Source organism: Hermetia illucens, chromosome 6 (assembly GCF_905115235.1).
Source record: "Hermetia illucens chromosome 6, iHerIll2.2.curated.20191125, whole genome shotgun sequence".
NCBI lineage: Eukaryota > Metazoa > Arthropoda > Insecta > Diptera > Stratiomyidae > Hermetia > Hermetia illucens.
In genome coordinates this window covers 45,062,511-45,075,295 of record NC_051854.1, presented here as the reverse complement: position 1 = coordinate 45,075,295, position 12,785 = coordinate 45,062,511, and the positions used below count along the sequence as shown (strand labels likewise).

General features: G+C 45.9%; 2 protein-coding genes across 2 annotated transcripts in view; one reads left to right on the top strand and one right to left on the bottom strand.

Annotated features, from left to right (window-relative positions):
• Positions 1-675: 675 nt before the first annotated feature.
• LOC119660253 (coiled-coil domain-containing protein 174) overlaps positions 676-12,785 on the bottom strand; it is a 121,941-nt gene continuing 109,831 nt past the window's right edge. The window contains exons 5-6 of the mRNA XM_038068708.1: positions 1,490-1,705; positions 676-1,423 (exon numbers count right to left, since the gene is read on the bottom strand). Coding sequence (XP_037924636.1) covers positions 720-1,423; positions 1,490-1,705 — 920 coding nt within the window. The 3' untranslated portion in view covers positions 676-719. The remainder of the gene's footprint in view (positions 1,424-1,489; positions 1,706-12,785) is intronic.
• Positions 12,495-12,785, top strand: part of LOC119660254 — a 72,587-nt gene continuing 72,296 nt past the window's right edge. The window contains exon 1 of the mRNA XM_038068709.1: positions 12,495-12,730. Coding sequence (XP_037924637.1) covers positions 12,688-12,730 — 43 coding nt within the window. The 5' untranslated portion in view covers positions 12,495-12,687. The remainder of the gene's footprint in view (positions 12,731-12,785) is intronic.

The window sequence follows — 12,785 nt, the reverse complement described above, 5'->3', positions numbered from 1 at the left end:
CAAAATCATTGCTATCTGCTTCCCTGGCCAGCAAAATACCAAATTCCCTTCTGTCACACTATGTTGATCTTCCCGCAAGATATTGGAGTTCGAGCGCGTCACGCCCGAAAAGTGCATTCCGGAGATTAGGAGAAGCAGCATACTTATTAGCAGGAATGTTCCAATCGACATTCTGGGATCCCTCCGCCTCTCTTGTCGGTCACTTTGCAACCCAACTGACCTTCTGGTAGACTTTTTGCTCGAATAATATGGTGGGAGTGGAAGCTGTAGAAATCCACAAACCTTCCACCATTACCGTTACGGTCGCCAAGATAGTGTTTCCCCATCACATGTCCGAGGAAGATGTTATCAGGGCCCTTGGAATTCAGATCACTCATCACGATCCCAATATGACTTAGATGTAGGAAGCATTATTCGATGCCATTGTCGAATAACAAAGGTAGTAACCGTGAGAACAGTGCCTATCTGAGACGTTATTGGTGTTTCGGTAGCAGTAAAGTTTCGGAATATGCAGGTTGAGAACAAACAGATTTCTACCCCTTTTATTCGCTTTTTACGACAAGTAAAGAAGACTTTTAGTGTCTCCTTAAGCCCAACCCACAGGGCCGAATACAGGTTCAATAAAATAAACGAAAATAGAATAATCTGAAGGTAAGAACACGTAGTAATTTTATGCAGCTTGTTTATTCCACATACATATATAAATGTTACATAACAAATCAATAATCAGCATTCGCCGTCCAGCTGGACTTCGTTGGCAAAACTCCCTTATCAGATTGATTTCGAAGGAACTTCAGTCCAGCTGCAATCGACTGCTCCAAGTCTGGCCTTGATAGTTTCTCGCGTTTAGCAGAAGTTGGTCCATAATATTCAAACGTAGGTGGAGGAGGTATTTCGGCTCCTCTTGCTGGCTCCCGATCACAAGCCGATTCACCCTCTTCATCATCGATACTATTTGGACTCGTCATTGCGGCAGAATAATTTCGCTTGTGGAATTCTTTTGGAACTTCCTTGTGAGGAACTTTCTTAGTTGTAAAGAAAAGAGGATTTGGACCAGCATCTTCTGAGTGAGGTATGAAGGAAGGCTGAGAACGAAATTGTCGCAACGGGGGCGGTGGTGGTCCAGGCATCGGAGCGAATTCAGGATTCCGTTCTTCACGTTTCATCTCATTCCATTGCTCCTGGGACATGGGTTCACGTTCGGGTTTATAGTTCCAATCGTCATCATTTTCAGAATTTGAAGAATCATTTGTTGGTGGTACACCTGGTTTGTTTTTATCCCATGGACGTATGTGTTGTTTCCTTTCCTCTTCCCTCTTTTTGTCTTCACGCTCTTTTCGACGTCGTTCCTTTTCTTCACGTTTGAGACGTTTTTCTTCATCCTTGGAGTTGTAAAGTTTGGTTTGCTCCGATTCTGGTTCGTCTGTATTAGTGGATATGAAGTCAGGGAGTTGAAAATAGAAATAAAAAAATTTAAATCTAAACTTACCTTCAATAGGAGGCAAACCCAAACGAGCCCTCTGTCGGTTTTTGGCAGCCTTAACGCGTTCTGCTATGATTTTTTCTCTATTGAGCCTTTGTGCTTCGCGCTGCTTCTGTTCCTCAAGCGTCTTTTTACGCATTTCATCCAAGGCTTTCATTTGCTTCGCTCTCTCTTCTTCATCCGTTGCAAATGCATAGTACCCAACGCCATGTGAACGAGCCTCTAGAAGTGATAGATAGAATAATATTAATGCATTTTTTTTTTATTTAAAAAGAACAATATAGAAAGCGAATCTAATTAAATACAGAAGAAGCAGATAGTAAAAAATAGGGTACGCTAAAAACTATGGTATGACCATAATTTCACCGGACTACGCTACAGTGCATTAAAACAATGACATAGCTCTGGAACTGGGGAGTGGAAATAGTGTTCAAGTTCCGTAAAGCGCTCTCGCAGGATTCCTCCAGTAGAGAATTACAATAGCGTCCACAAATCAACGAAGGTTCTGTGTATTTTCGGATAAGGGAGATTAAAAGAGTGCAGACAGGTAGAATGGCTTACACAAGAGAAATCCTTCTTAAAGTGGATGGATCGGGTGAATTCACATTAAACTTTTTCAAAGATAAGTAACCCACAGTTGTGTAAGAGGCACCATATCATGGAGCAACACTCGAGGATGCTTCTAACTAAGGAGTTGGAAAATGTTAAAGAGAGTTGGACAGAGTCAAATTCAGCAGAGGAGGAATGTACAGAGGAAAAGGGTTGAGATAATCGGCGTAAAGCAAGCAAGACAAGGGTGAAGAAAGGGAAAGTCAGTGATGTAGGATAAAAATAGTAGTGGACCTAGAATGGATCTTTTTAGTACACTTCAGGAAAGGCACGGGATATACGTTAGAGAATCGGTTAGTGAAGTAGGAGAGGAGCCATATAATGAGCGACGGGGAAACGTTAAGTGAGGTAACTGTGCACAGAATTATCATGCGACTAAAAGACCCAAAGTCCTTAGAGAAATCGAGGTAGATGGAAACTAATGAACAGTGCGACGGGACTAAGGAGAAAGGTCGGATTCAACGGACTTAGTACTATACTAAAAAGCTAGAGCGTTGACCTCTGTCACTGCGACAGGACGTTCCCCGAGAGCCCTGTTGAGAAACGAGCAAGTGTTATTGACGCATGGGCGACACTAGGACGTGAGTAAATTAGTCGGAAGAACACAAAACCGTGTCTGCACGTTGGATATTGGTACCACCACTGGTAAGACGGAGACCTTTGACCATCACTAAGGGTTTCCGTGATACCATTAAAGAAGTCGAGCCATTTGATGATCGGCTGATGAAGCTCATTATTATCTCAGTTGACCACATCATTCATTTCTCTATCGCATACGCGCTCCCACCTTTTAAAGGAGAAAAGATGTATTCAGCGTCTTCCACCATTCATCTTGACAAGGAGGCTGCCAACCAAAAGCCAGGAGCAGAAAAGACGAGGAAACGAAGGACTAGACCGTCGGCTCTGCTCATTAAGCCGACGGAAGGCAAGACATTCGCGGAAGTCCTTAGTGAAATCCGCTACGTTAGTGTCCAGAGATAACCAATGCCCGGGTAGGTATCACCTCTGTAAATGTTTGAGGCCAAAAGCTCGCCGTGGTGGAAGATCCCGAGCAATATGTGAGGATACTCCTTAGCAGCGGAAGAGTATCAAAATGGGGTGGGTAGTATGCAGGGTGCGAATGCGGATAGTCCCCACCAAATGCTACAGGTGTCTGGACTATGGACACACGTCAGCAGCTTCCAAGGGACCGGACAGGAGGACAGCATGCCAGAGATGCGGCCAAGTGGGTCATCAAGGGAAGTCCTGCAATGAAAGCGAGGGTTGCATTCTCTGCAGGGATCGTGGCGCGTCTGGTGAGAGCGTCGCACACACTGCGGGCTCGGGACGGTGTCCAATTTTCAGGGCAGAATTGAAAAGGGCTAGGTTGCGAACAGCATGATCCGCATTTTACAAATTAACATGCACCGGAGTGTAATCGCTCACCAGTTGCTGGCACAGTTCGCTGGGGAAGTAAATGTTGATCTAGTGCTAATTAGCGGGCAATGCCGAAACAAGCATTGTTCCCCAGACACCCTATACGGGTTGATATAAATAGCGCGGAAAGCGTCGAGGATTGCCCCCATTTCACAATGAGAATGTTCGAAGAATCAGTTCTCACTATAAAAAACAAGAAGACCCTGATGGCATCCCGGCGGAAGTTTACAAACTGGTGTTCCGCCAACGGTCAGAATTGCTACTTGAAGCATTCAACGCTTGCTTGAAGGAGGGCATTGTTCCTTGTCGCTGTAAAGTGGCCAGATTCGCGTTGATCAGTAAGGGTAATGGAAACCCGGAGCTCCCGTCTGCATACCGATAGGTGTGTATGCTTGACGCGGTCGGAAAAGTGCTCGAGAAGCTCATCAAGAGTAGACTCGCTGAAGCGATCCGCGCTGCCGGGGACTTATCCCCAAGGCAGTTCGCGTTCACAGCAGGGAGTTCCACAGTGGATGCTATTATGGAGTTCGTGGATGCGGCTCATCGAGCCGAAATGCCTCAATTCCGTAAGATGGACAGATATACTAGGCACACTAGAAAACTTATTTCACGTGCCAAGCTATCTCTTGCGGATATTGAGGGATTATCTGAAAGACCGCTCCATGTTCTATGAGATGCTAGAGGGCCCAATGAGGATGGAAATCACGCCGGGAGTGGCACAGGGGTCCATCCTAGGGCCGAACCTCTGGAACGCTTCCTAAGATAGTCTGCTGAGACTCGATATGCCCGAAGAGTCGCGTCTGGTCGGTTACGCAGACTGGCTTAGCAGACTATAGTAGGAAGCGTTCCAGAAGTCCGGCCGTAGGATGGATTCCTGTGTTACTTCCGACGTGATCTCCATCCTCCTCTGGCCCTCTAGCATTTCATAGAGCAGAGAGCGGCCATTCAGAAAATCCCTCAATATCCACAAAAGATAGCTCGGCACGCGTAATGAGTTTTCTAATGTACCTAACATATCTGTTTGGCATTTCTGACATCAAGCGTTATGAGAAATACTATTCGTCGAGATCGGCTGCTGTGCCTCCGCTTCACGAACCGTATCCACGACCTCCATAACAGCATCCACCGTGGATATCCCTGCTGTGAACCCGAACTGCCTTGAGGATATGTCCCCGGCAGCGCAGATTACTTCAGCGAGTCTACCCCTGATGAGCTTTTCGAACACTTTCCCGGACGTGTTAAGCATACACAACGGTCGCTAGGCAGACGCCAGCTCAGAGTCTCCTTTTCCTTTGCTGATTAGTGTGAGTCTCGCCTCCTTCCAGCGACAAGGAATAATGTCTTCCTTCAGGCAAGCATTGAACACCCCGAGCAGCAAGTCTGGCAGTTGACGGAACACCAGTTTGTAAACATCCGCCGGGATACCATCAGGACGTAGCGTTTTGTTTGCCATGGTGTTTTTGGCCTGAAGCATTCACTAAAGTGATTCATACCCGGGTATTAATTACCTCTGGACATACGCGCTTTAAGGCCCCCACCACTTCGAGCCTTTCTGTGAGACAGTCAAGAGCTTGAATTTCTAAAGAGCACATAGGCTCTAGACTAGAAACGGGAGACTTCTCAGAAGCTGTTTGATTTCGTCACTTCAGCTGGTCTTATGACTGTAAACGTAGGGTGCGCCGCTACATTCGTGAGACCGAAAAGAAGCGAAGTAATTGACCTAACAATCTGTACCTCAAAAGTGTTAGAGTTGATTACACACTGGCGAGCGTTAGACGAGGTCTCATTGTCAGATCACCGATACCTAGAATTCAATGTGACTATTGCGGGCGAACAGTCTGCAGTACAAAGACGGAACCCTAGGAAAACGGATTGGACAAAGTTCAATCAACTTCTTTGCAATAAAGTACAGTTCCCTAGGCGACTAAGGACTCCTTTGGCGCTGGAAGATGAATTGAAAACTCTGAACTGGACATTTTTAGAGGGCTATGAATAGGCTTGTCCTACTTCCCGAGGTCAACGCGGTAAAACGGTTCCTTAGTGGAACCGGAAACAGCAAAAACTCAGGAAATCAACCAGGCGACTTCTGAACGAAGACTGGTTAAATTTCAGGAACTCACAGCGTAAATATAAGAGGCCCGTTAAGTGTTCGAAACGAGGCTCCTTTAGAGCGTACTGTGACGAACTGGAAGGCGAAAGAGAGACTTCAAGATTCCATAAAAAGGATGAGTCGGCAAAGTTGGACTCTCTTAGAAAACCCGACGGTATGTCCACAAGCTCCAGACTGGATTCAGTACAGACCCTCCTGAAAGTACACCACCCGCGAGAACGGGGGAGAGAAGTGGCAAGGGGCAAGGGGCACTCTTTCAACACGCAAGTGCTGCAAGGGGAATTGGAACATTGCAAAAGCGGTTGATATCCATGAAAAGTGAGAGCTGCCATACTGCCCTTTGAACATTTTGCACTTAGAGCAACCTCTAAGAAATATTTTTCGCGGATGTCTTGCTCTGGGCTACGTGCCTTCCTCTTGGCAAAAGGTTAAGGTAGTCTTCATGGTGTGAAACCTGGGAAAAATGACTATTATAATCCAAAGAACTTCAGATAGGTCAGCTTGACTTCATTCTTGCTGAAAGGCTTGGAGAGACTGATGGAGCATTACATTCATGGAAACACACTTAGGGGTGTTCGTGGACTTTGGAGGGGCTTTTGACTGTGCGGTTTTCAAAAGCTTTGCGCCGCCAGAACGCATAGTATTGATGATGTCTTAATTAAGTGAATCCATGCTATGCTAACGCAGAGATTGCTGTGCCCTGAGGTGGGTATCGATCGCTATCTGTGGAGTGCTTTCGGAAATTCTGTGGAGTATGCTGATCGACTCACTACTATGCGAACTGCAAAATTTGCCAATACACGCTGAAGCTTATGCTGATGACGTGGCTGTGGCGCGGCAGGATCTGCGGCATTCGAAATTTATTTCGAATGTTGCGGATGCGGACGGGTAGATGGCGAACTCTCCACTCAGTCATTTTCTGAACGCACCAGGGGAGTGGAGAATTAGCGGTGGAAAAATGCCGTTGGTTGGGACAGTAAGGACCGCATGGAAATAAGTCGGTCTCTTCTGTATCCAACCGCGGCGCTGAACACTCGGTATTAAATCACTCGTGACTTGAATCAAAATTTAAAACGTTTTATTATTATTATATTTATTATTTGACTTTTCAACGAGATTAAGAGTAGTTCGTGTTAATTGAGTTCCTCCAGTGTTTTAGCGTAGTTCCTCTTAAATTCAAAATATTGTAATCAATTATAACTCGGTAGATTTCGCGCTAGAAAATTCTATCTCATTTAAAATTGACGAGAGTTTGTGAGTCATTTGCCTGAAACACGAATAAAGTGAAGAACTTTCCAATTGCGAGGAAAAGTTCACTAAAAAGTTATACTTAATGGCTGTGCTTGCTGTTGACCGCATCTTGGAACGGTGTGTAGAAATATGCAAGGTGCCATTGATTTTATAGACAATTGGAGCCTCAGACATGGCCTTTCAGTTAATCTAAATAAAACCACAATGGGGTTATTCACAAAAAGGTGAAAACTGGATGGACTTTGCCTCTCTGAGATGAAGGGTACTACCCTTCAACTCTCCGAAGAAGTCAAATATCTGGGAGTCTTTCTAGATGAAAAACTTCTTTGGAAGAAACATGTAGAGGTAAAGATGAAACGAGCTCTCACCGCTTATGGACTGTGCAGACGGGCCTTTGCCTCGACATGGGGGAACAAGCCTCATGTGGTAATGTGGATATAAGTTGCCATCATTAGGCCGATGTTCGTTCGTGCATCCATAATGTGGTGGATTAAGATGAAACAAAAAGGTTTTCACCGTAAACTAGCCGCACTGCAAAGAATTGTGTGTCTGGGTATCACTGGTGCCATGAGCACGACATCCGGCGCAGCTCTAAATGCACTTCAATTTGCAGCCCCTGGATATATTTATTTAAAGCACTTCAATGAGAGCAGCTCATAGACTAATTCGATTTGATCGATGGGGAAACAACGGATCTGAGGGGCACAGAGCATAGGAAGAGTTACTGGGAGTACTGAATCCAGTTCGTAAAATGCCTTCCGATTTTCGTGTCCCATACATCTGTTTGGTAGAAGATATGAAGTTACCCTGGAGCGTGGAGGCGGCTGGGAAGTCCCAGAGGAATGCGTAGCGGGATATACGGAAGTCTTCTACACCGATGGCTCAAAAACAGAAGAGGGTTCGGGAGCCGGAGCCTACCTCTCAAATAAAAATGAGAAGTGGGCTTTTCCTTTCTAATAATACGCAACGGTGTGTCAAGCCGAAGTTTATGCGATCCTAAGAGCGGCAAACTGAGTGATTGACGAGCGGTTGAAAGGCAGGCGCATCGCAATCTGCAGTGAGAGCATTCAGTAGTCCTTTCATCACCTCGAAAATTGTTCAGGAATACAGGAACCGTTTGAACTCTATCTCTAGATTCAATACGGTACCCTGGGTACTTGGTCACTGTGGTGTAGAGAGAAATGAATCTCGGATGCTTTAGCGAAAGAGGGGTCAATCTCCCCTATGCCGGGACCAGAACTAGCAATTAAAGTATCAGTAGCATTGGCTAAGTCTGTCTTCAAAAACTGGGAACAAGCTTCCCCCAATGACAGGTGGCAGAGCCTAAAGGCTGCTCGACAAACCAAACTTTTCCTGCCAGAACAAATTTATCCTGTCGAAAAGCAGGAGGGCTTGCAGGAATATTGTGGGCAACCTGACAGGCCATAATTCACTAGCTGGGCATATTTCAGAATAGGAATTATTCAAGATGATACGTGTCCCTCCTGTAATGAGGAAGCGGAATCCACAGAGCATTTCCTATGTGAATGGCCCGCCTAAGGACGCATCATGCATCAGATCTTTGGTGCCGATGTTCTCCAGTTGCGACGGGTAGCATCAAATTGGATTGCGGGTGGTATGCCGTAGTTCGCTGGCATTTGAATCCCAGGACTCCGAGAAAAGATTGGACTCAAATTACATGCCCTGGTCAGTGATGACCACTGCAGAGACACCAAAGCAAGGGATCCACTCTCGACAGAGGGCTTCAGCGGTATTGTCTCAGGCCACCGCGTAAACCTGTCGATGATTGTAAGGCAATACTTGTAACCGTGCGAGTCTCGCAAAGGGCCTACAATGTCGAGGTGTATTGTGTGGAACCGCTTGGTAGTGCGGGGAAATGAGCCCACTTCTTTTCTTACATGCCTGGTGATTTTACACTTTTGCCATACGATGCACTCTCTGGCCCAGGAGTTTACGTCCTTATTCATGGAAGGCCAAAAGTATTTTTCAGTGACTAGCCGATTTGTTGTCCTGATGCCTGGATGCGCTAATTCGTGAACCAGGTGGCACACTTCCTTGCGAAAGGTGGCCGGGGTCCCTTTTCCGAGTATTCGCAGCAGAGAGAGAGGAAATTTGTATTTGGGGTTAGATTTGAGGCTCTGAAGTACTACGTCATCCTCCTGCGCCTTGGCGATAGCCGAGAAGTCGAGTGAGGCGGGATGTTAACCTCGGAGACGCGTGACAAAGCGTCAGAAACTATGTTGTTTTTGCCGGACATGTACTGTATGTCGGACGTAAACTGGCTTATAAAGCTCAGGTGTTGAAGCTTCTGTTTCAAAGCATATGTGAGAGGCTTATGGTCCGTGATCACGGTGAACGGCCTGCCTTCTAGGGAGAAGCGGAAGTACTTAATGCTCAAGTACGCGGCGAGCAGTTTTCGATCGTAGGTGCGGTAGTTCCGTTGACCGGGGTTTAACTGTCTGGAAAAGAAGCTTAACGGCTGCCAGACTTGATTCACCTTTTGGTGACGAGCAGCACTTATTACGATGACAGAGGAATCAACAAAAACGGCTAGGGGTGCATCTTGCGATGAGATGCCAAGAATGTAGCATCAGCCAGTTGTTGTCGGGATCGATCAACCACGCGGACAGCCTCTTCAGACCACACGATCTCTCGTGTGTCTTTTGTTTTCGGGCCAGACAAGTACGCGTTCAAAACGGACTGGTGCTGGGCGGCCTTGGACAGGAAGCGACGATAGAAGTTTAGCATGCCCAAGAACCTCCGTAAATCCTTCATAGTTTTCGGATGCGGGAAGCTTGTGATTGCTTGCATCTTGTCTCGGTTGGGCTGTATTCCGTCAGGGGAAATGAAGTGGCCGAGGAATCTCACCTGTGTTTGGAGAAACTTACATTTATCAACGTTTAGGACATCGGCAAAAAAATCATAAGTCGCCAGGAGCCGATGGAATTACAGCCGAATTGGTTAAATATGGAGGCGACCAGTTACAGCAAGTGGTTCATCAACTTGTGGTGGAGGTATGGGACAGCGAATCAATGCCTGACTATTGGCAACGAGGCATTATCTGTCTCATACATAAAAAGGGAGATATCACACAGCGCAGCAATTACAGAGGTATCACGTTGCTGAGTACCATCTATAAGATATTCTCCACTATCTTACTAGGCCGGATAGCCCTATACGCCCAGAACATCATTGGCCCATATCAAAGAGGCTTCACTCCGGGCAAATCAGCAACAGATCAGATTTTCTCTCTGCGGCAAGCGATGGAAAAACTGTTGGAATATGGACAACAGTTGCACCATCTGTTCATCGACTTTAAGGCCGCCTATGATAGCATAGCCAGGGTAAAACTGTACACGGCCATGAGAGAATTCGGTATCCCGACGAAATTAATAAGACTGACTAGGCTGACCCTGACCAATGTGCGAGGCCAGATAAAAGCAGCAGGATCACTCTCAAAACTATTCGACATCAACAACGGTCTACGACAAGGGGATGCGCTATCATGCGTCCTCTTTAACCTGGCCCTCGAGAAAGTGATCCGTGATGCCGAGGTAAATGCAAGAGGTACGATCCTCTTCAAGTCCACCCAACTACTGGCCTATGCTGACGATATCAACATCATGGGAAGAACGACCCGAGATGTATTATACAAACTGCCTTCATCCAGATCGAGCAGGCGGCGCGAAATCTTGGGCTGCACATCAATGAAGGCAAGACAAAATATATGGTGGCAACGTCAGCACCGAAGACGAATCAACCAACAACATCAAACCGCACTGGTCAAACACAAACACGAAGAAGAATAAGGATAGGAGAATACAACTTTGAGACCGTTGACAATTTCTCCTATCTAGGGTCGAAAATCACAACCGATAACAACTACGATGATGAAATCCGCGCACGGTTGTTGTCAGCCAACAGAGCCTATTTCAGCTTACAAAGACTGTTCCGCTCGAAACGTCTCACCATAGGGTCAAAGCTCTTACTGTACAAGACTATGATCTTGCCAGTCCTCATGTATTCCTCGGAAACTTGGGTTCTTAGCAAGAAAAATTGCGAACTCTTGGCCGCGTTCGAGAGAAGAATCCTTCGAAGAATTTTTGGCCCCCTACATGAAGATGGACGATTCCGTAGCCTACACAATGACGAAATCTATGAGCGATACCATGACCGCTTGGTTGTGGATAAAATCCGGCTCCATAGGTTACGGTGGGCGGGTTACTTAATCCGTATGGATGAGGATGATCCCACCCGAAAAGACTATAAGGGCACTATCTATGGTAGAAAAAGAAGACGAGGCAGACTCGCCTAAGATGGAGCGATGGCGTGGGTCAGGACGCCAGACAGCTTTTAGGGATATCGAATTGGTGGACCTCGGCGCAAAACCGGGATGTCTGGAGTTCCTTATTAAGGCAGGCCTAGACCAGATACCGGTTGTTGCGCCGTTGATGATGATGATGAATCTTTCGTGTGTCCTTTGTTTTGGGGCCAGACAAGTACGCGTTCAAAACGGACTGGTGTTGGGCGGCCTTGGGCAGGAAACGGCGATAGAAATTTAGCATGCCCAAGAACCTCCGTAAATCTTTTACAGTTTTCGGACGCGGGAAGCTTGTGATTGCTTGCACCTTGTCTCGGTCGGGCTGTATTTCGTCAGGGGAAATGAAGTGGCCGAGAAATCTCACCTGTGTTTGGAGAAACTTGCATTTATCAACGTTTAGGACTAAACCGGCCTCAAGGAGACGTTGAAAAATGCACTGGAGCTAGGCTAAGTGCTCAGACTCTGAGGAAGAAGCGACCAAATCATCCAAAATACGAAACAGAAGTTGAGGTTTCGCAGGACCGAGTGAATGAACCTTTGAAAGGTTTGCGCCGCATTGCACAACCCGAAAGTCATCCATGTCAACTCGAAAACTCCAAAGGGTGTGCATATTGCCGTCCATGGAATGTCTTCTAGAGCTACAGGGGTTTGGTGATAGGCCTTGGTTAAATCCAAGGTCGAAAAGATGCGACAGTTTACGAGATGATGCGCAAAGTTGTGGATGAGTTGAATAGAATATTGGTCTGGAACAGTCTGCGCGTTTAGCCTTCTGTAATCCCCACAGATGCATTGCGTTGATACATTGACTAGTTAAGTGTTCTATCCCAGGTAAACCAGAAATCTATAAAGGAAAGCCTGAGTTTTGTTGAAATGTCAATGAATGCTGGAGCTGGCTCCTCCAATGCAGTAAATTCTAACGAAATCTCTTCAATTTAGAAAGCCGAACATAACCACGTGGAGCCACTTAATCGAGTTTATTTTGATAAACCCATATTCTTCTATTACGATCGATTAATAATTTGATTTTTTTTTCAGGACAAAGCTGATGGTCCCATTAAACAATCATTTTATAGGTTTTCCTCTGTTCCAGCGCTCAGTAAGAAAACTCGCGCCCTCCATTCTCAACTAATTACGTCGGGGGGGTGATTCAGACGCTTTAATTTGAATGGTAATCTTCGACTTGTCCGAATTATCGAGCAACAAATGGCTAACATGTTTGCCATTTGTTCGGATGCTGCGCTCCGCATCTGCTTCTTGGCTCTTAGCATGGACCACAATGGATTTCAGTTTGTTTTTGCCCGCGTTCGTGAAACATTCCAGAGGAAATCTCCAATATCGAAAAGATACACCACAACAGTATCTTGGGGAATATATACGAGAATGTGTTGATGAGAAAGATATTATTAAAAAGTTCAACCTAATAAAATTCAAGGAAGTGTATATCGGTCAGTGTGAAAGTTCGGGAATCGACTTTACAAAACGACTTTACAACGGAATATGCAAATTGCGCTCTCATCTACGTTGGTTATTCTCCTTTCCGGTAAATTCTTCCAGTTCCGCCAAAACGAGAAAATATTCAAATTTCATTTGGTTTT